Consider the following 26,496-nt stretch of genomic DNA (forward strand, 5'->3'; position numbering starts at 1 on the left):
GGAGATGGGGGATCTGGGATAGCAGCTCCAAGCAAGAATGCTGTGGACTCCCTGTAAAAGAATGGAAATTATATATAGCTGTCTGTCCCTAGTTCCTGGCACAGAGCTCCTCAATGTCCCTCGTAATTTCCTAAGTGGTAAGAGCATTTGGAGCATGTTTTGTGCTAATATTTGGTCTTTAATTCTGGCTCCTGACACAGAATTCCTAAATCCTTTGGAATTCCCTGGGTGATAGGAGTGTCTTTTGTTCTGGTGAGGTGACTCTTGGTGGGCTTCTGGATGCCTTAAAGATGGGGGCTGCTCCCCAGAATGACCAAGTCATGATTAAAAGCTTAGAACTTTTGGCTCTATCCTCCATCCTCTGGAAAGAGGAGAGGGGCTGGAGATTGAGTTATGATCACTCATGCCTATTTGATGAAGGCCCCATAAAAATCCCCAAAGTACAGGGTTTGGAGTACACCTCTACATGTTGGAAGGGTGGCACACTCTGACTATAAGGACAGAAGCTCCTGTGCTCAGGGCCCTTCCAGACCTATCCCTATGCTAGCTCTTCACCTGGCTGTTAAACTGTATCCTTTATTATATTCCTTATTATTTAGTAAATTGGTAAACATGTTCTTCTGAGTTCTATGATGAAATTTGAGGAAGTTGTGATAACCTGCAATCTGTAGGCAAGTCAAACAAGCTGTAGATAACCTTTGTACATACTGCTTGCAATTGGCATCTGCAGTGGGGGGTCAGTCATAGGGGACTGAACCTTTACCTTGTGTGATCTGATGCTAATTCCAGGCAGTTGGTGTCAGCGCTGAATTGAATTGTAGGACACCCAGCTGGTGTTGGAGAATTAGTCATGTGGAAATAAACCCATACTTTGGGTGTCAGATGTGTTTTGAGTGTGGTCATAGAGTAAGTAAATGAAAGGCACGCCAGTGTTTTCTCCTGTGTGCTCCCCCTGTTGTAACTTGAGGTCCAGTAGTTTTATACGAATAAATGCTTCTACATTTGTTATATGCCTTTAATCTGCAGAGACCTGAAATGGTTTTGTTTTTTATTGGTGGAAATTTTGTCTTGTTTTATCATTGCTCTTGGGGTGAGGATTTGCATACTCTTCACTCTCTTGTACTCCACCTCTGAGGGTGTTTTTTAAAGTATTCAAGGTGTAGAGGAAGCCATGTTATTGTAAGTTTGAGGTGGACATTAAGCTGGTGTTTTGGTTTCCACAGCTTTTAAATATAGGAAAATAGCAAATGATGGACAAATTCTCATTTGTTTGAAGCTCTCTATTGCTGCTCATTTTTGTGTCTCAGTGACAGTGTTCCACTGGTGCCCTGCACGTGATGGTTTATTTGTGAGGTGTGAATTGTTCTTGATTTACAGTCGCTTAAAGAGGAGTGGTATACAGATGAGGGAAAATCGTTTTTAGAAACAAAAACAGAGAAATGAATTGTTAAGTTATGAAGTTTTACTCTAAATTTCTGTCTTTTTAAAAAAAATTAGTCATTTTTTATTTGGGAGGAAGAAGAGTGTGCACTCGCTGGGGAGGGAGGCAAAGGGAGAGGGAGAGAGATTTTTTTTTTTTTAAGATTTTATTTATTCATGAGAATCAGAGAGAGAGAGAGAGAGAGAGGCAGAGACACAGGCAGAGGGAGAAGCAGGCTCCATGCAGGGAACCTGATGTGGGATTCGATCCCTGGTCTCCAGGATCACACCCCGGGCTGAAGGCAGTGCTAAACCGCTGAGCCACCCAGGCTGCCTGGGAGAGAGAATCTTAAGCAGACTCTGCTGAGTGCCTAATATGGGGCTCGATCTCACGACCCTGAGATCATGAGCAGAGCCAAAATCAAGAGTCAGACATTTAACCAACTGAGTCCCTAAATATCTCTCTTGTTAAAGGGGAACAAAAACAGTTGGGTTGTAATAAATCAGGGCAGTTGAATAAAATGTGTGGTATAGCTAAAATGCTTTTGTGACAGACGGGCTGTTTAATAGTGGAAATAACAGGAAAACATTTATAGCCATTTTTAAGGTAATTATATGTTGGGGATGATTCAAGAACCCACCTGAACGAAGGTTTATATTGCTCTTTTTTGTAGCTTAAATGTAAGCAATAATGGTAGATCATTAAAACTTTTAATATTTTGATGCAGGAAATAGTAAAATATTAAGTGAAATGGTCAATGACTAAATAATATTTGGAAGGCAGTTTTAAGGAAATTGTAATGATTGTGTGTAGAGTTTGAGTCTTAGTCTATAGATTTTTAAGGTAAGAATGTTTTTTTCTTAAGTAATTTATATGTTTGATTTCAGTACTCTCCGTTTCCCTTTTAAACTCCTCATGGAGAAGACAAGAGAGGAATCCTTGAGCTTAGGGCAATCAGGTGGTTTCATTGGTTATTAAGACTCTTCACAATACTCTGGTTTTCTCTCTTAGCATCCGATGAGATACATGTCCCTGTGTCCTTGAAGTTAGGAATGGCTGTATCACTTGTTCTGTGAACTGTGATTATATATTCCTTCTTGGCAAGAAGGGATGAGTATCACTTGTAGGCAGAAGCTTTACAAGTGTAGGGAAGGAAAAATTCTCCTGTACCTTCTTTGGGTCTCTGGCTGGGCCTAAGAAACTGACAGAAGAGTAACAAGAGAGGGACGCCTGGGTGGCTCAGTCACCTGAGTGTATGCCTTCAGCTCAGGTCATGATCTCAGGGTCCTGGGATCAAGGCTGACATTGGGCTTCCTGCTCAGGGGGGAGCCTGCTTTTCCCTCTCCCTCTGCTGCTCCTCCTGTATGTGCTCTGTGTCAAATAAATAAATAAAATCTTAAAAAAAAAAAGGAATACTGAGAAATTACACACATTTTATTGAACTTTTACATGTTTATGGGGTCCTTCACAAGTAAATGACCCAAACAAGTGACTAGAGCAGGAAACTTTCATATCTTTTGGGCAACAATAAATCTATGAAGGATTGACAAGACAAAGGGGTTTGGGCTCCTGGTAGTAAATGGTTAAGGATTGTTTATATAGACTTCTCACCCTAACTTCCATGTGTTTGGTGATAAGGATGTCTTCCTCCCCCCTGGTACAGGGAAGGTACTTTTCACATGGGAGATTTCAGGGCCAAAGGGCAAGGTGGGAGAAGTCAGAGTGACCTTTCTGCTTCTGCTGTTTTGTCAAACATCTTCAGTTTAATATAGTCAAAATGAGGTGCCCTGTTTTGGGGTGCTATATCTAGAACCTGTCAGGGGCCAGCAAGCAATTTGCCATTGCCTTGGGGACTGGTGAGATTTCCAAGTGGTGGTGGGGCTGTCAGCCTGCAGGCTTCATGAAGACGACATGGAGCAAAGTACCCACTGTCCTGAGATGGACCTATCCTGTGAGCAAGAAATCAACTTCTGCTTTAAGTCACTCTGATTTGGGGATGCTTGTTATGTGGTGTAAGCGAGCTGTCCTAACAGATGCAGTTTTCCTAGGTCTAAGATGAAAAGAAAACTCTACTTTTCTCACCACTAAAATGAATGTTCCTTTCCCAGCCATTTTTGTTACCATTTACTGTGTGCCAGTCGCAGATCTAAGGGCTAGAAATACAGCACCGAACACATACATAGTCTCTTCTTTTCTCAGACTTGGTTGCCTTGCCCATTAACTGCCGGGGGGGCTTCTTTCTCTGCGAAGCCTTCTCTGTCCTCTGAGCAGCTGCCCACTACTTTCTCCTCTGTGCTTCTCCAGCATTCTTTCACTCTGTAGCTTCTCCCGAATTCTACAGACTATTTTTTTTTAATGATAAATAAGAATTCTGATGGATCCTTTCACTTGAATGTGATTTGAGATCAAAGTGTGAACTTCTATGTTGTGGATGCATCCACATGCCTTTGCTCTGGGAGTTCAAAGTTAGGATCCACACTGATGTGTCAGAGCAGGTGTGCACCACACTTTCAGGGCAGAAACATGGATGAGGTAGGGGAGGGGAGAGTCTCCTGACTGTCACTGTACCTCTTCCCTTTACTTCGCTGGGACTAGCACATCTTATCGTGGTGCTTCTCAGCCTTATTTTTATCATTGGCTCTCCCCCAAGTCTTTTTTAAAACAAGATTTTATTTATTTATTCATGAGAGACACAGAGAGGGAGGCAGAGACACAGGCAGAGGGAGAAGCAGGCTCCAGAGCCTGGTGCAGGACTTGATCCTAGGACCCTGGGATCATGACCTGAGCCGAAGGCAGACACTCAACCACTGAGCCACTCCTGTGCCCCTCCCCCAAGTCTTTGTAGGTAGGCTCTTTCCTTTCATCCCTTCCACTTACCCCCACAATGAGATTTTAATACCACAGGTATACTGTCTGTGTATTGTATTTATGTGCTTTACCCACAAAAAAATTTAAAAAGTAATTTTTTTGCCTCCTCCCCCAGTTAATCTTAAGCAAGATTAAGAGAATGCATGGCTTAAACTAGTATTTGTAAAGGTAATTTTTTTTTCCTTTTGTAGGAGGGCATTTCCACTTCAAAAGCTAAGTTTAACCATCCTGATGCAGAACTCTGTTGTCTCATGCACCTGTGCTTTTATCATGGCTTTCTTTTGAGCTGATTATCATTTAAATAAGTATGCTAAAATCTTAATGGATTGAGAACATTGGAAAAGTAAATTTTATGTATTTTCCAGAAGGCAGTTTTCTTCCTATGCTAAAAGCCTATAAACCACGCGGTTTTTCTGTACAGGCCACATTGGCTTTTTGCTCCTTCAACAAATATTTATTGAGGGTGTACTGTGCACAAGGCTGTGTGCCAGTTGCTGAGGCCCAGTGGAATAGCTCATGGAGTTCAAGCTGGTTCCTTTATCCTTTGTTAGGCTGAAAGCTAGCACGGGTTATATAAACTTGTCCAATGCAGAGCTGTGTGTACTCATTTTTATGCATTACCAACAAGTATAGTGGCCCTGGGAGTTGCCGTCACCCCTGTCTGGTACAGTAAGAAGGGTGCTTGCTCTGTGTCCTGGGCCCCTGACACAGAGCTCCTGGAAACCCTTAGCATCTCCTAAATGAGAATAATTTCTTTGGTGCCTCGTGACTCTTGGTGGAGGGGCTTCTAGATAGCTTCAGAATGAGGGCTGCTTGCCAGAAAGACCAAACTTTGGATAGAAGCTTGCATTTTTCAGCGCCACCCCACCCCCCAGCCTAGAGCCCCCACCAACCTCCTGGGAGGGGGCTGGAACCTGGGGACACAGTTAATCGCCATTGGCTAATGTTTTAATCAGTGGTGACTGTGTAACGTAACCCTAGATGACAAGAGCTAAGAGAGCTTCCAGAGGCACCTGGATGGCTTGGTTAAGCATCTGCCTTTGGCTCAGGTCATGAACCCATGAACCCTGGGATTGAGCCCTGTATTGGGCTCCCTGCACATTGGGGAGTCTGCTTCTCCCTCTACCCTTCCCCCTGCTTGTGCTCTCTCTCTTGCTCACTCTCTGTCTCTCAAATAAATAAATAAAATCTTTTAAAAAGAGAGAGAGAGCTTCCAGATTGGTAAAAACATTGGAGGGGAAGGTACTGGGAGGGTGGGATACCCAGAGAGGACTTGGAGGCTCTGTGCCTGTCCCCTATACCTTGTTCTGTGTCTCTCTTCCATTGGCTTTTCCTGAGTTTTTTCCTTTCTAGTGAACTGGTAAGACTAAGGAAGGTACTTTCTTGAGTTCTATGAGTCATTCTAGTGAATTACAGAACCAGAGGGGAGGGGTTGTGAGAACCCTAAGTTTATAGCTAGATGTTCAGATGTGTGGGTGTCCTGGGAACTGAGGTTAGCATCTCAAGTGGAGGCCAATCTTGCAAGACCCAGCCCTTTGACTTACGGGATCTGACACTAAATTCAGGTAGGTAGTGTTAATTAAATTGAATTGTGAGATGACCCATTTGGTGTCAGTCAGAGGGCTACTGTTGGACAACATGTAATTGCTGTCATGATGGGGAAAGAAAATTCCTTATCTCTGTCTATCACTGCAATTGACCCTTGAGCAACATGGTTTAAACTGTGCGGGTCCACTTAATACATGGATTTGTTTTTGGTAGGACACAGTACGGTGCTGTAAATGTGATTTCTCTAAAGATTTTAATAACATTTTCTTTTCTCCAGCCTTTTCTATTATAAAAATATGATATAGAACACTCATAACATACAAAATGTGTTAATCAACTGTTCATGTTATCAGTATTCTGATCAACAGGAGGCTCTTTGTAGTTCTCAGAGGGTCAAAAGTCATATGTGGATTTTCAGTTGCATAGGGGGTCGGCACCCTTAACTCCTACATGGTACAAGGGTCAACTGTGTGCAGCTCTGTGTGTGTGTGTGTGTGTGTGTGTGTGTTGCATGAAAAGATTGAGGGCCAAGCCCTAGAAGATGCAGAGTCAATATGGTTCTCACTTCCTGTTCTGTCCTGCAAACTGTGACAGGCATCTGGCTACACAGTGCATGCATTTCACAGTCTAGCGTGGGAATTGACTTAAGTTCTTGGACTATTCTAGATAACTGGTGTATTGTCCAAATCTATATATACAAACATAACAGGAAAACCTCAATGTAGGGTCCACTGGAAGAATAAGGCTCTGTCCCTCACTACTGTGTAATTGCCAAACAAAGAAGGGAGTATACAATTTCAGGCTCAATTTCACATTGCCCAGGAGGGATAGGGTAAATACATTTTAGAAAGAAAACAAAGCAGCTTGTATAATCTAGAGGCTTTGGTGTGAGGGTCCTTCAGACATAGAACTTTTCATCCATTCCTTCCTTGTATTGATATTTATTGAACTTCCAGGCTCTGTGCCAGGCACCTTGGCGAACAAGATAAAGGGTTCTCATTTCACTCTGTTCCTTTTTCTTGGACAAATGGTGTTAAGTCATTTTAGCAAAGGACAGCTTTTAATTCATTCATTCAACTTGTGTTGGAGAGTGTATAATGCAGGTAGACTCTCAGGAGATATTTAAACAAGACAATCATCTATGCCCTCAAGGACCTTGAAGGCCTGTCTGTTCATTAATCAGTCATTCAAAAAAAAAAAAAAAAAAAGTGTGCATTGAGCCAGGTCAGTGCTAGGGAAATAGAAGGAGGACCAGGAGCACATAGTCCCTGATGGGCTGTAAGTCCCAGCCTGGAGAGGGGAACAGGTAGTAATAACTTTCGTAGAGTACAGTGTGGTAAGAGATGACAGTGAGCTCTGCCCATGGTATTGGAACAGGGCAAAGAGAGTATAGATGTGGGTTTTCCTCAATTTGCTCTGAGGAGGTAAGGCTGTTGTCTTGACTTTTTAGCTGGGGCTGGAGAGAAGGGATGGATGGCTTGGAAAGGAGGAAATGGTGGGAGCTCCAACCCCAGAAAACAGTGGAAGTAAAGATAAGGGGTTGGAAGGCACATGACTGGGTACAAGACTGCAGGTGTTCTATTTGCTCTGGCTGTAGGAGGTGGTTGGTAGATGAACTGGAACATGGTGAAACATTGCACATAAACGCCAGCAACTGAATCCTGGTACTACTGATACGGCAAATAGTTCAATGAAATGGGCAGCCGAGAAACAAAGGAGTGAGAAAGCAGATACCACAAATCAGAAAGGGTGTTAAATAATACTGGGACAATTGAGAGTTATTTAGAAACACAATAGGTTCTTACTCCTCCTGATTTTTAGTCAGAATATAGGGGCTTGGAACTTAGGAATTAGAGCGTTAAGATTTCCCTCTGTGAATTAAGATGTAAGATCAACAACTGAAGTGTCTTACCTGCTGTACCACCTCATTGAATATATGGGTCCCATTACCAGGGCTGACTGCCCGGGCCCCCTATTTACAAAGTCTCAGAGTTTGGTCTGATAGTCTCTTGTTGCTCTCTTGAAATTCTGAATTTTTGAGACTGAGGCTGTGTCTTCATTTTGTACTGAGCCCTACTAATCAGGTAGCAGTCCTGCCTATGAGATTGGTCATCTACGGAAGCACAGTTTCAGAGCCAAGCTTTAGAAGTAAATGTCCTCATGCTTTTTTGGAAAGTGGGAGCCAACACAATTAAAGTGTCTGGGCCCCATGATAAGGACCATCTGTACGGTCTATGCGGAAAACTCAAGCTGTCCCAGACGAATGCCACTAAACATTCATTTTATTAGACAAATTCTCTTCCTCCTAGCTCTTTCTCACCAAGCAGCCTTTTAATTGTGATTTGGCTTCTTCCATGGTCTTCCTGTGGGGAGAGAGCTGGTCATGCTGATTTCCATACTTGATTCAGAGAATTAGTTAGTTGGCATTCTGGTGATAGGCATCAGTGAGGTTCTTTAACAGGAGCCTGCCCGTGAGAGACCAGTCCCCTTCTGTTGGGTTTCTGAGACAGAAGGCTGAAGTCCAGGCATGATGCCGGTGAATTCACCAGAGTCCAGCGCAGAACAGTAGTTAAGAGCCAAGGCTCTGGGGTCAGCCAGACAATGCTGGGATCTCGTATTGGTCCCGTTGTACTAGAATGTGTGATCTGGGCCAAGATACACGTAAACCGCTCTGCCCTGGTCTTTCACCTGTCAGGTGATAGAAAACTGATCTATTTTAGAGTTGTTGCGAGATTGAATGAGAAAATATACAGTAGGTCAGAGTTTTTCAACCCTAGCACTGTTGACATCTGAGCCAGGGGATTGTAGGTTGAGGGGAAGGGGAGCTGCTCTGTGCATTGTGGGAAGTTTATTAGTATCTTTGGTCCGCCTCAAGGGCCAGTGACTCCCCCCTTAGCCCCCACAGTTGTGACAATAAAGATGTCTCCAGACATTGCCAGATGTCATCCTAGGGGGCAAAATTGGCCCTGGTTAAGAATCACTCACTCACTGGCCAAGGTGTATATAGAGCAATGCTGGGAGGAAAGAAAGCTAATGTCAGGTTTTATAGTAATGCAGTAATAGTACTAATGATGATAATACTCTTGATGCCATCCTGAGGCCCCTGGAAAGACATTTGTCATCTTTTCACCGATCCTCTGTTCTTTAAATTTCTATGTTAAAATTAAATGTCTATGGCAGAGTAAAGTCCGTATGAATTAAAGGGTAAATGTAAAAAAATAAAATCTACTTTTAAAAAACCAAAAGAGAAATAATCTTTAGATTTGCAAATGAAGAAGGCGTTTCCTAGGAACCAAAGGTGTTTTTGTGATGTCTAATGCTGAGTTTAAATCATATTGGGGAATTTTCTTCCTTGATCTCATGGCATTAAAAGCAAGCATGCATAGCTATCTGTGACAACTTTATAATTACCATGAAAAAGCAAACTGGGTAAAATGATTCTGAGAAAGATAACAAAGTGGTGTTAAGCAACTAGCGTAAATCAAAAGGAAAACCAAGTGCATACAGAGATTGCTCATAAGGACAAAAGGCAGCAATAGAGTCAACTTACAAACATTTGAACATAGTTCAAATTCAAAGTAATTTAAAGATTTAAATGATTTTTTTTCATCTAAAGTGGCAAAGATTTTAAGCAGTAACATCCATTTCTGTTATATAATTTAGAGGAGTCTTCTTACGCATTCTTTGTAGGACAGTGGATGCATACAGTCCCTCTAGAAGGAAGCTTGGTAATCTGTATGCCTGAAAAATTGTCATACCTGTTAGCTCCTAAAAATAACATTTGGGAATAATTCCTATACCATTATCTGAAATGTAGGCAAATATTTATGCATGAAGATGTTTATTGCAAGCTTGTTTTAAGAGAAGCCAGCTAAGTGTCTAACCTTAGGAGAGTGGTTAATTATAGCTTATGGTAAACAATTGGCTGTCCTTAAAACAATTTTTGCAAAATATTTCTAATGGTATGTGAAATTCTTATGGTGTTAAATGAAAAAAGCAAGTTTTAACATTGCATATGCAGTATGAACTCAATTCAGAATAAAGACTAGAAAGGAATATGAACACATTAATCGTATTTGCTCTTGGAAGATTGGGTTATGGATAATTTATGAGAGGTGCTTGTAACTGTATAATTAAGTTGATCATTTCATAGCAGACTTAGCTTTTTTTAGTGTGTGTTCTTTAAGTAATTTTTAGATCTTATACATTTCTGTAGCTTAGAAATGAAAGTAGAAGAGGCGAAGCTATGTGTCTCTGAATAACAGAAAGCATTTGCCATCGTCCTAAAGCACAGCTTTATATTTTAATAAATAAATTCATTATATAAGGAATCAATTTTTGAGTATAAACTGCTTGCTCTGGATGAAATAAACTAATGTTTTTTTATACCATGATTCTTTTTTTGTTCATTAATTTTTTTAGGGTATATTTATTGTATGTTTCCTGATGGAAGAATGTCCATTTTTATTTTTATAGTATGTGCAGAAGCTTATAATCCTGATGAAGAAGAAGATGATGCAGAGTCCAGGGTATGTAATTTACTTAAGAAATTAATTTTAAATTATACTCCAGTATTAGATCAGGAATATAATAATAGAAAAGAGGCTCACAGGCATATAGATTGACAGGAGGCATAATGGAATTATTTTGACTGTTCCTTTTCCTAGTCTTCTCTCTGATACTTCTACTTTAAGCTCAATAGAATTACTTTCCTCCAAAGAGAAAGAGTCTTATTGTTTGGATAAAAAGAAAGATGAACATAAAAACTCACTGCAGTTGTGGTTTTCTTTCTTTTGCAGAAATACAGCCTGGTGATGGAAATTTTTTTAGTTCCCTTTCTCATAGCATTAGTGTGATTTTTCTGACAGTATTTCTAGTAAAGAAAAATACTGGGGAAAACATTCTGTTTCTACTAATTTATAACAACAGAAGCTTATTCTGAAACAAAAAAGAAATCACAGTAAAATTATATCTAAAGCGTCACTATAAAAGTTCTTACTCTTTAAAATCTGTGAGTGTGTTTGCTCAGAAACTGATTGCTTGAAGGTCGTAATGTTTTTGTAAGAATTTGTCCAGTTTTGTTTGAAGCAGTTTTTTTAGCTATGTCCTTCCTTCACCTATTATTTATTTAGTTAAAAGTAAACTAAATAGGAGATTACTGTGCCTGGAAATGGAAAGGAATAATTTACCTTTTTTTTTTTTTTTTCTTTTCTTTTCTTTTTTTTTTTTTTGAGTACTTATTTGGCAAAAGCTCTTCTTTTCTGTTTGGCCTCAAAAGATAAACAAAAATTTATTTCTGTAGCTCTGACAAATACTTAAATGAGGTTGAGTTTTAATATGGAAAAGCAAATACTTTGTCCCTAAGTTCTTACATCATTAAGCTCCCTGAAATATATGTAAAATCCACTGGTAGAAAGATCAAGAATCTTATCTCGAAGGTCTTGAGGGAAATCCCACTTCATTCCCATACCCATGGGGATGCCGAGTGAGGGAGGAGCTCACTGTTTGCTACCAGAACATAAATTAATTAGATAATGTCTATAAATTCTAGCCTGAAATTATGTTTCTTTAGGATTACAGTGCCGGTGCCATTACTAACGTGTAACATGCTATTAGTACTTCATGTAGTCAGGAAAACTAGACCTTCCCCATCATGTACTTGATTTACGTATCCACCAGAAACAGTAATGGATGACTTTGAAGAGCACACACATCTTCATATTTGTGTATTAAAGGTAAAGGATAAAACTTAGTAATTGAGATGTTTGATGAGCTGGTTTAATTAGTAATCCAAATTGAAGGACGTTTCAGAAGTACAGTTTAAAGACAATACACAGTATCTCACAGACTGTCAGCTACCATTTGACCCATGTGATGGGTTAAGTGATTCCCCGGGTCACTCCAGTTCATTCCTGGAGGCAGTACCAGTTACGATAGAGTCATTTGGCTATGTCACAGAACCCAATCACATTGAGATAAAAATTCAAAAAAGAAAATACTGAAGAAAACTGTTGGATGTAAGCTTGTAAATCTTACAGAATCCCAGAAAGTATTGGGGGAAAAAAAAAAAAAAACCTGAGAAAAGGGACTTGGCTACCAGTTGCTCTTATTGCTGTGACTGTCAGCCTAAAGTTTCAATTCCCCTGGGAGAGTTTCTCATGGACCCAGCTTTGACTTAGGGGGCCAGGAACAAGAAGTGCAGCCTTGGCTACCGGACACCACTTTTAAATGAAGACAGTTCCTAGAGAAGAAAGAATCTTTGTGGATTGGGCGTTCACTGCCAGAGTTGTCCCCTGTAACACCCTCCATGTTACTTTTAGTCGTTTTTTTTTTTTTGTAATTAATTTATTATAATTATAAAGTGCTTCAGGCTTTCCATTAGTTTGCTCTCTAAGCATGTTACTAAAAACAGCACTATTTTGGGGGTCTTAGATACTAAAAGGTAAATGACATCAGAGCCCTGGGAAATGATTACTACAGATTTCAGAATTAATTGGCCCTAAGCAGATATTGGAAAATGTCTATAAGGAAAACGTATATTTTGATAAAGAACCATTTGAACATTTTATATTTCACAGACTATGTATCAAATCCTTAAATCTCAGATTTGTATAAATATTTATTCTTTGATAGAATTCAAAAAATTTTTAAATACTTAAGATGGAATTTGGAAAAAAATCACAAATTAGATTTTATCTTTAATAAGTGAAAATATAGGGGCACCTGGCTGTGTGTCAGTTGATGGAGCATGCACTTCTCAATTTTGGGGTTGTGAGTTTGAACCCCCTATAGGTTGTAGAGGTTACTTAAAAAAAAATCTTAATGAAAATATGAGTTATATAGATATCTAATACATAGCCCTGGTAGAGAAGAAATGGTTAATTTTAAGAATGGGTCATTTCTTTGTTGTGTTACTCCTCAACATTTTGGGGGAGTGCCTTCTGCATATCTGGCTGGGTGCTAGGGTATTTGGTGGTGAGCACCGTGGATAAGTCCCAGCCATCTTGGGGCTTAGAGGCTAATAGCAGAATTAGACAACAAGCCAGTAAAGTAATGAACAGTTATAAAATACGAAGTGCTAAAATGATGATGAAAGAGTCTAGTAATTAAAATAAAACCAAACCCCACATGGACAGGGTCCCTAATTAGATGGAGTGGTTGCAGCAGTTGGCAGTTCTGAGTGCAGGCAGGTGTGGCTGCGGGCTGGGTGGTTGAGGTGAGGGTGGAGAAGGAGGGACAAGGATTTAAAGCTCAGTAAATGTGATGGAATCCATCCAGCTGTTCTCATTTAACTTTTTTAAACGTTCCCTTTAGCTCTGTGTAGATAATGGACTGGACAAAAAGGAAACTATCTTGTACAGATACCTCCTGCTTAGCAAAACAGATTGGCAGTGTTTTGTTTTGTTTTTTTAGATTTTATTTATTTATTCATGAGAGACACAGAGAGAAAGCGAGAGAGAGAGAGAGAGAGAGAGAGAGAGAGAGAGAGAGAAGCAGAGACACAGGCAGAAGGAGAAGCAGGTCCCATGCAGGGAGCCTGACGTGGGACTCGATCCAGGGTCTCCAGGATCCGTCTCCTGAGCCGGAGACGGTGCTAAACCGCTGAGCCACCCGGGCTGCCCTACAGTGTTTTCTTTATAGAAAATGTCTCTATAAACTCTATTAATTGGTTTTCTAATTTTTTAAATTGAAAGACACCAGACATTAGAACAGCAGTTGGCAGACTTTTTCTGGAGCCCCCCCCCCTTTTTTTTAACTGAAAAATTTACTGTTTTCAGGTAATAAATACTTTAGGCTTTGGGGGCCATGCAGTTTCTGTCACAGCTACTTTGCTGTTACAGCTTGGGAACAGCCATAGATAATAGATAAATGGATGTGTGTGGCTGCGTTCTGTTAAAACTTTATTTCGGGCATCTGGCCAGCTCAGTTGGTGGGCTGTGCTTGATCTTGGGTTCGTGAGTTCAAGCCCCATGTTGGTTATAGAGCTTACCAAAACAAAACAAAGTAAAACACCAAACAAACCCCCCAAACTAAAAAACTTTATTTATGGACACTTGAATTTAAATTCATATACTTTTCATGTGTCAAGAAGTATTAATTCTTTTTTTTTTTTAAGAAATATTAATTCTTTTGCTTTTTTTTCTCCCAGTCGTTCTTAGCTTAGGGGGCCATGCAAAAAGAAATTTGGCCTTTAAGCCAGTTTGCTGACCCTGGTTTAGAGCATAAATTCCATAGCCAGCAGGCCTAGGATGAATCCTTACTCTGCAGCTTTGAACTTCCTGACACTGAAGAAATTAAATTACTTAGGCAAGTTCATTTTAATATATGAGATCATACAGTTTCTTTCTTTCTCTGTCTGACTTACTTTACTTTAGCACAAATTATTACCTGCTTCATGGGGTCAATTACTAGGATAAAATGAGTTAATATTTTTTAAAAATTTTTAAAAAAGATTATTTATTTATATATTCATGAGAAACATACAGAGAGAAAGAGAGAGGGAGGCAGAGACACAGGCAGAGGGACAAGCAGGCTCCATGCAGGGAGCCCGACGTGGGACTCGATCCTGGGTCTCCAGCATCACACCCTGGGCCGAAGGTGGCGCTCAACTGCTGAGCCACCCGGGCTTCTCAAGTTAATATTTTGAAAGCCCTTAAACGAGCACCTGGCACATAATAAATGCTGCATTAGGCATTTGTTTAACAAAGATTTTTATCCTGAAATCAGAAATAAAATTTCATTAAAAAAAAACAAAGTTATTTCTATGTAATAAAAATCTCATTTGGGTATATTGCTGAAACCTTAGTTAACTGGATGCAGGTCTTCTATGTAGGATTACACCAAACTAAACAGAAAAAAGTCTTTAGAACTGGGAGGAGAGCATTTCTTGAGCAGTTCGTTAGAGGGCAGGGATACCAAAGCTGCAAAGATTCACCTGGTTTCTGACTGTTAGCTTTCCAGAGCACAGCAGGATTTTATTTTTTTATTTATTGATTTTTAAAGATTTCATTTATTCATGAGAGAGACACAGAGACAGGCAGAGGGAAAAGCAGCCTCCCTCTGGGGAGCCCAATGTGGGACTTGATCCCAGGACTCTGGGATCACGACCTGAGCCGAAGGCAGATGCTTAACCATTGAGCCACCCAGGTGCCCCCAGAGCAGGATTTTAAGGCAGAGTCTGTAAAAAATCAAAACCTCTGGATACTGAGGAGTGATCGTGGGAGAGAGGACAGAGGGAAAACTGAAAGCCAGGAAAGCAGTGGACTACGGCAGCTGGTGGCGGGATTGAGAACCAGAATTTGAGAGTGTTAATTCATAAGATGCACAAGTAGTAGGAGAGAGAGAGAAGAGGAGAAAGCTGTTGCATGAGGGGTTCCTACCGAGTGAATGGTCGGAGAAAGACCTAAATTGATGATAATTTAGGTGCAAGATGGTGCTAAGAATGATTAAAGATGACAATCTGGGTGATAACAGACAATCCTTGGGTCTTCCTGAAGTGGGTTACCAGGGGTCCAGAGAGCTGCAAGCTGGTGTGGAAGGCAGGAAATGTTTGTGGGATAAGGAATAAGGGACAAGGGGGCCGCTTGGTGGATGAGGGGTAGCCTGCTTCTCTCTCTGCCTATGTCTCTTCCTCTCTCTGTAGGTCTCTCATGAATAAATAAATAAAAATATTTTTTAAAAAAAGAATAAGGGATGAGGAAATAAGTCTAGAGCCCAGAGTTGGCTTGGCTTTGGGGATTGGCTAACTGGGTATGCCATGTTTCTGGAGCATTTATGGGGGGCACATGAAGGCTGTCTAAATTGTGGTTTGCTGGGTTGCTCCCTAGGCTGTAGCACCTCTTGTCTCCAGGCCTAGAACATTATTTCAGCCAGGGTGCCATGGTCTCCCAGACCTTTTCTCTCTGAGGACAGAGCTGCTCAGCAGGCAAACATTTTTTTGGTAAAGATTTATTTTAGAGAGAGAGCACCAGGGAGGGTCAGAGCTAGGGTCTCCAGCAGACTGCACTCAGCGTGGAGCCTGACAGGGGGCTCGACCCCATAACCCTGAGCTCACCACCTGAGCTGAAGCCAAGAGCCAGATGCTCAACTGACTGCACCACACAGGCGCCCCTCAGCAGGCAAACATCATATGATTGCTAAGTTTGAAGTTACAATTGGAACGAGAAGTGACTTTTTTTTTATTCTATTAACCTTCCTTATTTGAAGTAGGGAGATATGAATTTTGGTTGGCATGATTTTTTTTCAGTGCCCTGATTTAAAAAGTTTCTTGTATGGTAAGCAGCAAGTTAGTTGGCACCAGGGTCTGCTCTTTCTGTGTCCCTATGTCATCTTAGAATCTAGATTGAGATGAATGTTGATTGGACAGTCAATGAAAGTTTGCATATATCTTACCCATATTGGAAAAAATGCAATGACTTCCTCTTTCACTGGCTAATACTCTTTCGTGTGGTAAATAAATAGTACACATACATCATACCTTGGAGATACAGTGAGTTCAGTTTCAGATCACCGAAATAAAGCAAATATTGCAGTGAAGCCAGCCAAATGAATTTTCTGTTTTCCCAGTGCACATGTGTGTACTCTGTTTTAGTCTGTTATTTTTTTAAGATGTTATTTATTTGACAGAGAAAGAGAGCACAAGTAGGCCCAGCGGCAGGCAGAGGGAGTGGGAGGAGCAGGCTCCCCACTGAGCAGAACCTGACTCTGGGCTCCATTGATCGCAGGACCACAGGATCATGACCTGAGCCAAAGGCAAATGCACAACCGAGTAAGCCACCCAGGTGCCCCTGTTTTAGTCTACTGAATGTGCAATAGCATTATGTCTAAAACACCAAAGTACAAAAAAAAAAAACCACCAAAGTACATGCCTTAATAATATACGTTGTAGGGACGTCTAGGTGGCTCAGCAGTTGAGTGTCTGTCTTTGGCTCAGGGCATGATCCTGGGGTCCGGGATCGAGTCCCACATGGGGCTCCCTGTGTGGAGCCTGCTTCTCCCTATGCCTGTGTCTCTGCCTCTCTCAGTGTGTCTCTCATGAATAAATAAACAAATCTTTAAAAAATATATATACGTTGTTGCTAAAAAAAAAAAAAAACGCTAACCATCATCTGAGCTTTCAGCAAGTCGTAATAACTGATCACAGATCACCATAGCCAATACAGTAATAATGAAAAGGCTTGAAATATTGCAAGAATTGCCAAAATGTAACACAGAGACGAAGCGAGCAAATGCTGCTGGAGTCATGGTGCTCGTGCAGCGCTGCCACACACCTTCACCCTGCGAACATCTCTCACCTGGGGAGATGGGACCAGGGACAGCGGAGCTGAGGCACCTGCTCGTCAGCTCCCACGGCCACTCTCTGACCGTGAGGGCAGGAAAAGACCGTGCGTGGGTGTCCGGGGAGGATGGCTCCACGCCTGCTGCTCTTGGGACTGTCTCCTGCTGCTCTACTCATTTTATAAACTACGAACGTTCATGAAAGGATAGGCCTTTGGTTCACGTTGGCTGAGCCTCCTGCTAGTCCAGAGGGACTCTGGGGAGTTGACAGGCATTCCCTTGGTCCTCCCCCTCCCGGAATGACACTTTAGGAAGAATATGCTACACTGGGTTTCTCTGAGCTCATTCTAAATCGAGCACACCAGGACTGTCGGGTTCATCTTTCCTCAGATTCACTCTCGGAATGGCAGCACGTGTTTACTTGGCTGCCTTCGGAAAACCACTCTCTGTGGGGGTAGTTGCATGCATTGTGCGTAAAAACGTACGTTAACGTCTAATGCAATATATGGGTAAGAATTGGTTAGCTGCCAGAGACTGTCAGGTTTCAAAGGAAAGATGTACATCCTGAAAGACGATTGTACTCACCGACAGAGTATGAAACGGTGTTAAGGACGTGAAGAGTATTAGGCAGAGTGCAGGCAGTCTCCAGGTCTTCAGCATAGCTCTGCGGCCTGTTGCCCTTTGGTATGTTCCCAAGAGCAGGAAGCTTTGGCATTTGTAGGGATTAGCCAATCACAGACCTTTGTAAAAGGAACTTGCTCATCTGGGGGAAACACTCCTTTGAAACATGTTCAAGTGCTCTCTGGGTGAATGTCCACCTCCCTGAGACAAGCCCTATCATTTTTCCTTGCTTAGTGGGCTGGTGGCTCACGTCTGGTCACCTGAAGTGAGCCTCAGCACTGACGGTTCTTCCCTCCAACATCCTGCAGGGAAAATTTGTCCCTTATGAGTAAGATGAGTAGACTAATTTGTTTGTTACTTTGATGTCCTTTTAGATTATACACCCCAAAACCGATGATCAAAGAAATCGATTGCAAGAGGCTTGCAAAGACATCCTGCTGTTTAAGAACCTCGATCCGGTAAGCCAAATCTCAGTAACCAGAAATGGGTTGTTGGTTTTGTTTTTTGTTTTTTGTTTCCCGGTGTCTGGGTGAAGAACTGTGCAGGGGTCATGGATTTAACCCTCTTGACAAGCTAATGTCCCCTGGGATGATGTAAAGGCCCCACTGTGGGTGCCTGTATGTGCACCGGGTTGTCTTCTAGGAGAGCAGCGCTGAGCTCCTTCCAGCCAGGAGTAGGCAGGTCTGCTGGCGCTTTGTGTGGGGAAAACATGATCTCATCCGTCAAGGTTACTTGCTAGAAGCATAGCCCTGAGAAATGGCTCAGATGAAGAGAGGGTAGGACCTTGGATTCTTTGTACATCCAGCAGGAACCTGCAGGACGGCACAGGGCCCACGGAGGATTGCCTCTCGCACCAGCTAGTGATAGTAATTACATTTTAGTATACCACTTCTGTATTATTTGTATTTGAAAAATAACATTTCACTTTGCTTCAAAGGTAGAGGGATTTTTTTCTTCGTAAGGATTTTGAAATCTCTGGTCTTTGGTTCTGGATGTTTTTCTAAAAACCCCCTCTTTCAATATGAGTGAGCATGCTGTTCACATTTTGCTCTGTCTCTGACCTAAATGTTCTCTTCCTTCATCCTCAGATTATGCTTCTTTGTTGCTATGTGGTCATTTGGGTTGCCATGATCCTGCTGCTGTAACCCAAATGTGGAAACTGAGTCAACTCTTGTAGCTTACTCAACCTTTTTTTGATCAAATGCTGCATTTTACAGTTTTCAGACTGATGCCCTAGACCATTAAATTAAGACCTACTCTTCTTAAGATGAGGTCTTCCTAAGTCCATTTTTATAAAGAAGAAGCTGTACGGTATTATACCAATACCATATACACTGGGTCATAGGACATTCTGAAACATTAAAAAAAAATCTTTTGTTTCTAATACCACATAAGTTTCTATCACATCCTCCAGGAACACGGATTACTTTTTGTGACTTTGGCGATCATTGTTTTAGGACCAGACATTACAAGTTTTATACAGTTTGGCTCAGATCCTCTAGAATTCATACTGAGTTTGCAAAACAGAGAGCTCTAAATAATGGGGCTATTGCTTGTTTGCTCTAGTAATGGAAGATTAAAAAATGAAATTAAGGGGTACCTGGATGACTTAGTTGGTTAAGTTGGTCTGATTCCTGATTTCAGCTCAGGTCATGATCTCAATGTCGTGAGATCAAGCCTCAAGTCAGGGGCTCCGTGCTGGGCATGGAGCCTGCTTAAGATTTTCTCTCCCACTCTCTCTCTCTCTCTATCTTTGCCCCTTCTCTCTCTCTCTCTCTCTCCCTCCCTCCCCACTTCCCTCACACACACAAAAAAAGGAAATGAAATTGTGAAAATTTAGAAATTTAGGAATCAAACTGTTTCTTATAGTATTAAATACTAGAATAAGTGACTAAAGGGAATTTGTGAAATTTTGATGGGCTTCCAAGTAATCCCTCATCTCATTTATCTAGAATGATAATGACTCTGTGACATAAAGGACATTAAAACTATGTGATCTCTAATCATCTTCCACCAATAGGAGTCTAAATAATGATTAGTGGAAAGTTACAACTTTGTGTGTATGTGTGTGTGTGTTATTGGAATTAAACTAATTTAGTATTTAACTCTTTTCCTCCAGATACACACAGAAGACAGCTGTAAAATTAATTCTCAGTTTTACCCTTAGGAGTAGGCTTCCAGCTAAGGAGATTCTCTGTTTTTCAACTAGAACTTTACGTGGGAGAATTTCAGAGCTCACTAAATACAGTGCTGCTGCTGCTTCTTTTTTTTTTTTTTTTTAAAGATTTTATTTATTTGATAGAGAGACCGCACAAGCAGGGGAAGCAGCAGGCAGAGGGAGAGAAGGAAGCAGATTCCCCGCTGAGCAGGGAGCCCTCATGGGGCTCGCTCCCAGGACCCTGAGATCGTGACCTGAGCCCAAGGCAGATGCTTTACCAACTGAACTGCCCCTAAAAGCAGTGCTTCTCACACTTTACTCTGCCTGTCCTCAGGGGATCTTGTTAAAAATGCTGTCTGGCTCAGTAGGTCTGTGGTGGAGCCTCAGCATCTGCATTTCTCACAGGCTCTCAGGTGAGGCCGCTGCTCCTGGCCCAGAGCCATGCTTCCAGTAGCAAGGACTAGAGCCAGACGTGGAAGGCTCTAGCTCAGGAGTTGGGTACAAGCGTGTGTTCTTTTGCTTGTGTCCTTTCCTGTTGAATCGAAGCCGTATCTCCATGCTGCAGCAGTGAGTGAACAGTGATCTTTGGGTGCCTGTACACCAAGTGATAAGCAGGCGGTGGGGAGAGCTGCCGGGGGGCCTTCCTGAGACGCTGCCCTCTTTGTCTCCTCTCCATTAAATTGATTTTTCTTGCCATTTCAACTTTAACTCTTTTAAAGCACCTGTGTAAATTTTGGATGCATTTGAAATAATCAAAAAAATTGTTTAAGATTTCATTTATTTTTTTAAGAGAGAGAGAGAGGAGAGAGAGAATACACGAGCAGAGGGAAAGGGAGAAGCAGTTTCCCCGCGGAGCAGGGAGCCCGATGCGGGGCTCCATCCCAGGACCCTGGAGTCATGACCTGAGCTGAGAGGCAGACACTTAACCACCTGAGCCACCCAGGGGTCCCTAAAATAATTTTAAAAAGTTACCACTAGTATATCCTGGCAAGGAACATCTTAAAGTGGTTATTTTTATAAACAGTAAATATTTTAACCTTTTTTTTTTTTTTTGCTGCTGTGTTGAAGGTCTTGAATATATATGTTTTAAAGGCCAGTTCATGGGCAGTGGGAAGAAAAGCCAGTTCATGAAATTACCAAATTCATGAATTTTCATTGTTGATTTTTTTTAAAGATTTATTTATTTATTTATTCTTGATGGGGGGCGGGTAGAGACACAGGCAGAGGGAGAAGCAGGCTCCATGTAGGAAGCCTGACGTGGGACTCCATCCTGGGACTCCAGGAGCGCGCCCTGGGCCAAAGGCAGGCGCTAAACCACTGAGCCACCCAGGGATCCCTAATTATTGAATATTTTATTGGAGAGAAAAGTTATATTTACACATTTGCTTCCAAAAGATCTTTCTTTCTTTCTTTTTTTTTTTTTTTAATTGAGCTCAAACTATCTTGACTTACTTTCCTACTATCTCAATCCTTCTGGGAGTGATACAAAATTTAGGTAGGTAAAACTGTATTTTTCTTAACAGATTACTACCTGGGATTAGAAAAAAACCAAAAACCTCCCCAAACATGGCAGATTGACGATTTTAGGTTAAGCTCATGTTTTAAACAGTCTGCTAGTTTTTCACAATATACCTTTTTTTTTTTTTTACAGTAACCCAGATGCATTTAAAGTGAATTACATATTCAACTCCAATAACCTGCTTATACAACAACTCCTTTCAGTTTGATGCCCTAACTGCTCACTGTGCTCCAAAGTCTATAGAAAGCCTTTTTAGGGATGCCACAGAAATACTTAGGGTTCTTGTCCTCTTGGAACTTACAATTTGATGAAGGATTCAAATACACAAAGCAGTTTGGTATAACATCGATAAACGCTGTAATGGAGTCAGGACACTGTGAGGATGAGGGTCTCTCGGGGGACCTGGGGATTCAGGAAGCTGGGGAGACCCCCTGAGCTGAGCCTCAGAACTTGACTAAGGAAGGAGATTGCTAGTGGAAGGAAAGCACAGGGAATGTTCTTACTGGAGCTTGCACCAAGAGACATCCGTTGGCGAGAGCTCAGATGCATGTGTGCTGTGTCACAAAGGACCGTTCTTGAACGCCAGCCACCCTGTAGCATTGGCCACATATTGTGGGTGGTGGGAAGTCACAACTGAAACATTTTAAGCAGAGAAAGGAACAATCAGATGGGTCTGAGTTCACTGTGGTGGCAGGACAAAGGGTAGAAGGGTGGGAAATGGGTTTAGGGAAGGTTAAAAGGGGTTGGTTTCATTGAATATTCAGGATTGGCAGAAATTGGCGCTGTTTAGGGACCAAATGATCTGTGACCTGATGGAAAGGGTCTAGGATGACTTCCAGGGTCTTGCTGGAATGACCATGAGCTGGTACCTTTCTCTGAGATGGGAAAATTGGGCGAGAAGGGGAAGCAGTAATTACTAGCAAGAAGAATGATCTTGGCTTTTTACCTCCTAAGTCATCTGAATTCCCTGAAGTCATTGTTTAGCTTAGGAATCCTGCACCTTCTAGGCCTCCGAACAATTTTCCCAGGAGGGCTGTACAGTCATATGTTGAGCATAGCATTTATAATTATTAATCTCTTTGAAGATATTCTTTTCATGAATATTTTAATGCTCAACTCGGTAGGCCATTTTTCTTCTGAAATATTTCTAATTTGAGACAAACTGAAATAATTTTCCTATTCGCCATGATAGATTCTTCTACTAATGGAGAGTAAATTGTTATTTTTGAAGGTAGAGACCTTTCACCAAGAGCTCAGTCCCGGGTTTGCATTCTGTAGAATAAGATGTAGATTTCCTGCAGTAGTTGTCAGTCATTGGGATAAGCCCCTGCATATTAAATATTTCCTAAGTTCTTTTCACTCTGTGCATAATTATGGGGAAATTGCATTTTGATTGATTAGAACAGACACCTGTCACATTGAGACGTTCTAGAAGAAATGATTGTTCTGTATTTTACCAGGAATTAGTGTTTTATGTAGCCGTGTGTGAATTCCTAAGCTTTATAAAGTTTTAAAATGCAGCTAAATACCAAGAAAAACAAAAATTTACTTAAGCAGTATATATTTTTTTCTCCATTTGACATTTAGAGAAAGAGCTAATCAATAAGCCTGATATTCCCTCTCCATCTGGCCTAAAAGAGTTGGAATATGAATAGTAAGTGAAACAAAATATTAGTAAACCATTTAATCAAACTTCATAATTTTGATAGGTGACCATATGCTGCCTAGTTGATGAACTCATTTGGATAAAATGGTCTCTGTGGGGCCAATTAGCACCACATGCAGACAGCAGTGCTTCACGGCCACATTGGCTTCGTCTTCCGCAGGGGCTCCTGTTTCACAAGTAGGTGTCAGAGCTCACGCAGGGACCCAGGGAGGGGATGAAAACCACTTCCTGCAGGACCCGCCACCATCGTTCCTCCAGAAGCTTTGCTTAGCCAATGTGAAGATGCAATAGTATGTTTTCTGTTTAAATGGAGAACTGGGGTATTTTTTTTTTAAGATTTTATTTTATTTATTCATGAGAGAGAGAAGCCGAGACACAGGCAGAGGGAGAAGCAGGCTCCATGCAGGGAGCCAGACATGGGACTCGATCCCGGGTCTGCAGTATCATGCCCTGAGCTGAAGGCAGGTGCTGAACCGCTGAGCCACCCAGGCTGCCCAGAGCCGGGGTTTTTAATTAAAAGTTATAAGTCTGTGTGCCTATACAATTTATAAAAATCCAAAAAGAACAAAAGAGGAGTTGGGGAAAGGAAATCCCCCTTGTACCCCTGCCTTCCAGCAACCCAGCTTCTCAGGAGCCACATGCTTAGAGCATTCTCATGGGTATTTCTCCAGGTTCGTGTGATGTGCAGAGCAGGATATTGTTTTTTAAGTTTCAGTGGCAGCAAACTTTCCACAGTGTCCTGCCTCGTTCTTTTTACTTAACAATATGGCTGTATTCGTAGAGGTTCTGTATTATTTTAAAAATTATTTGTATTGTATTAGTTTATAAAGGTTGAGATTACTAATATTCATGTATTATAAAGCAAAACCAGGAAGACACATTAACCTTTTGCTGTTGTCTAATTTATTAAAATTGCAAATATAGCCAAGGAGGGCCCACAGCGTCAAAATAATACTGAAAAAGGAGAGCAAAGTCAGAGGACTCACACTTGCTAATTTCAAAACTTTTACTACAGGGATGTCTGGGTGGCACCATCAGTTAGGCATACAACTCTTGGTTTTAGCTCAGGTTGTGATCTCGGGGCTGTGAGATCAAGCCCCACGTCAGGCTCCATGCTCAGCGGGAGTCTGTTTGAGATTCTCTTCTTCTGCCCCTCCCTTTTTTCTCTCTAAAATAAATAAATCTTTAAAAAAAACTTCTACTACAGAGCTCCAGGAATAAAAACAATGTGTTAGTAGCATGGGCAGATGCATAGAACAATGGAATAGAATTGAGAGTCTAGAAACAAACCTATACATTTGATTTATATGTTTAATTTGATATTCATTTGATTTCTGATGAGAGTACCAAGACCACTCAATGGGGAAAGAAAAGTCTCTTCAACAAATGGTGCTGGGACAACTGGGAACCAAGTTGGATCCCTCCTTTACACTGTACACAAAAATTAACTCAAAATGGATCCAGGACCTAAATGTGAGCTCCCAAACTATAAAAACTCTTAAAAAAAAAAAAAAACCCACAAGGGTAAGTCTTCATGACCTTGGATTTAGCAGTGGATTCTTGGGTAGACACCAAAAACAGGAATATGAAAAGAAAAGAAGTTGGACTTCATTAGAAATAAAAATTTTGTGCATAAAGAACAATATTGAAAAAAGTGAAAGACATCTACCAAATGGGAGAAAATATGTGCAAAATCCTACATATAAGGGCCTAGTATCTAAAATACATAAAGAACTCTTACAACTCAACAACAAAATAACAACCCAACTTAAAATTGGTCAAAATACTTGAATATAGACATTTCTCCAAAAAAGATGCACAAGTTACCAGTAAGTACATGAAAAGATTCTCAACATGGCTAGTCATTAGGGAAATGCCAATCCTGAAACCACAATGAAGTACCAGCCCAGCACCAATAGGGTGGGTATAATTTTTTTTTTTTTTTTAAGAAGGAAACATAACAAGTGTTGGTGAGGATGTGGAGAAATTGGAATCCTAGTACATTGCTGGTGGGAAAGAAAACTGTTTAGGCGCTGTGGAAAACTGCTTGGCAGTTGCTCAGATAGTTAAACCTAGAATTACCGTATGACTCAAGTAGTTCCCCTCCTAGGGTTAACCCAGAAGAGTTGACATAAACATTCATAAATAGCCAAAAGGTGGAAACAGTCTAAGCGTCCAGTGATGGATGAATGGATAAACCAATCGTGGTATATTTACAGTGGAATATTATTCATCTATAAAGAAGAATAAGTTGGGATATATCTAGAACAAGGATGAACCTCAAAATGCTGAGTGAAATAAGGCAGATGCAGAAGGTCATGTTGTATGATTGTGTTGTGTGAAATATCCAGATTAGGGGAATTCATAGAGACACAAAATAGGTAGGTGGTGCCAAGGGCCAGCGGGAGGAGAGAATCGCAAAATTCCTGCTTGGGCACAAGGCTTCCTTTTGAAGCGATGAAAATGTTTTAGAACTAAGAAGTAAGTGGCAGTGGCACAATTTTGTGGCCACTGAATCGTTCACTTAACCGTGGTTAATTTTATGAGAAATTCAACCTCATGAAAAAACTGTGTATATATAAGTCATCTGAGCATTTTGATTTCCATTAGTTTTCATATTTAATGGCTCACATACACTTTAAGGGGGCAGTTAAATCAGCTGAATCCATCACTGAAGCACCTCCATGAAATCCCTGGGTTCCACAAAACCCAGTTTGAGAAACACCGAGCTCTCTTGTGTATTCGAGGGCCTTTGAATTGTTCCTGTATTTGTTCTGCGGAAAGATTTGTTTGTTCTTCACCTTCTAGTTTATTCTCACCAGCTGGAGTTTATCCTTAAGCCTTGTCAACCACGCTTCAGCAGAATAAAAATTTTATGTAATTTAAGTAGTTGTTGAAGAATAGGTTTGATGTTTCTGGCTTCTGTTTTAATAAATCTGTCCTAGGGAGGTGAATGGTTGCTTCTTAAAGAGAACCATCATGATAAAGAATAGTGTTTCAAATTTGCCGTCATTTTTGGGTTTGCATATTTTTTTTTTTCCTGTTGTTTTGGTTTTAGTGCTCAACCAAAAGGATTGGAGGCAGAATTTGAATTCACTAAGTACTTAGGTAATCCCTACATAAATCCTAGTGATGACTAAACATAGGGAAGTTTTATTTTTTTTATTTATTTTTTTTGTGTGTGTGTAGGGAAGTTTTAAAAACAGTTATCTTTAAAAGATATTTGCAGTAGTTCATTACGAACCTGGTCATTTTAGTTGCCAAGATTCTATTTCATGTATAAGGTCTGTGGTGGTTTGGTGGTTCATTTTTCAATATATTAAACTGGGTGATCATTGCACTGAAATATTCTGAAGTAGCTAATTATAATTACTTTCATTCAGGTACTGAATATGAAAGGAAATCTATAATCTCCTTTG

General features: G+C 41.0%; 1 protein-coding gene across 1 annotated transcript in view; it reads left to right on the forward strand.

Moving 5' to 3' along the window:
- PRKAR2B (protein kinase cAMP-dependent type II regulatory subunit beta) overlaps nucleotides 1-26,496 on the forward strand; it is a 90,574-nt gene that overhangs the window by 47,221 nt on the left and 16,857 nt on the right. Inside the window, exons 3-4 of the mRNA XM_025984031.2 lie at nucleotides 10,313-10,365; nucleotides 18,109-18,192. Coding sequence (XP_025839816.2) covers nucleotides 10,313-10,365; nucleotides 18,109-18,192 — 137 coding nt within the window. The remainder of the gene's footprint in view (nucleotides 1-10,312; nucleotides 10,366-18,108; nucleotides 18,193-26,496) is intronic.

This window comes from Vulpes vulpes, chromosome 5, assembly GCF_048418805.1.
Source record: "Vulpes vulpes isolate BD-2025 chromosome 5, VulVul3, whole genome shotgun sequence".
NCBI classification, from domain to species: Eukaryota; Metazoa; Chordata; class Mammalia; order Carnivora; family Canidae; genus Vulpes; species Vulpes vulpes.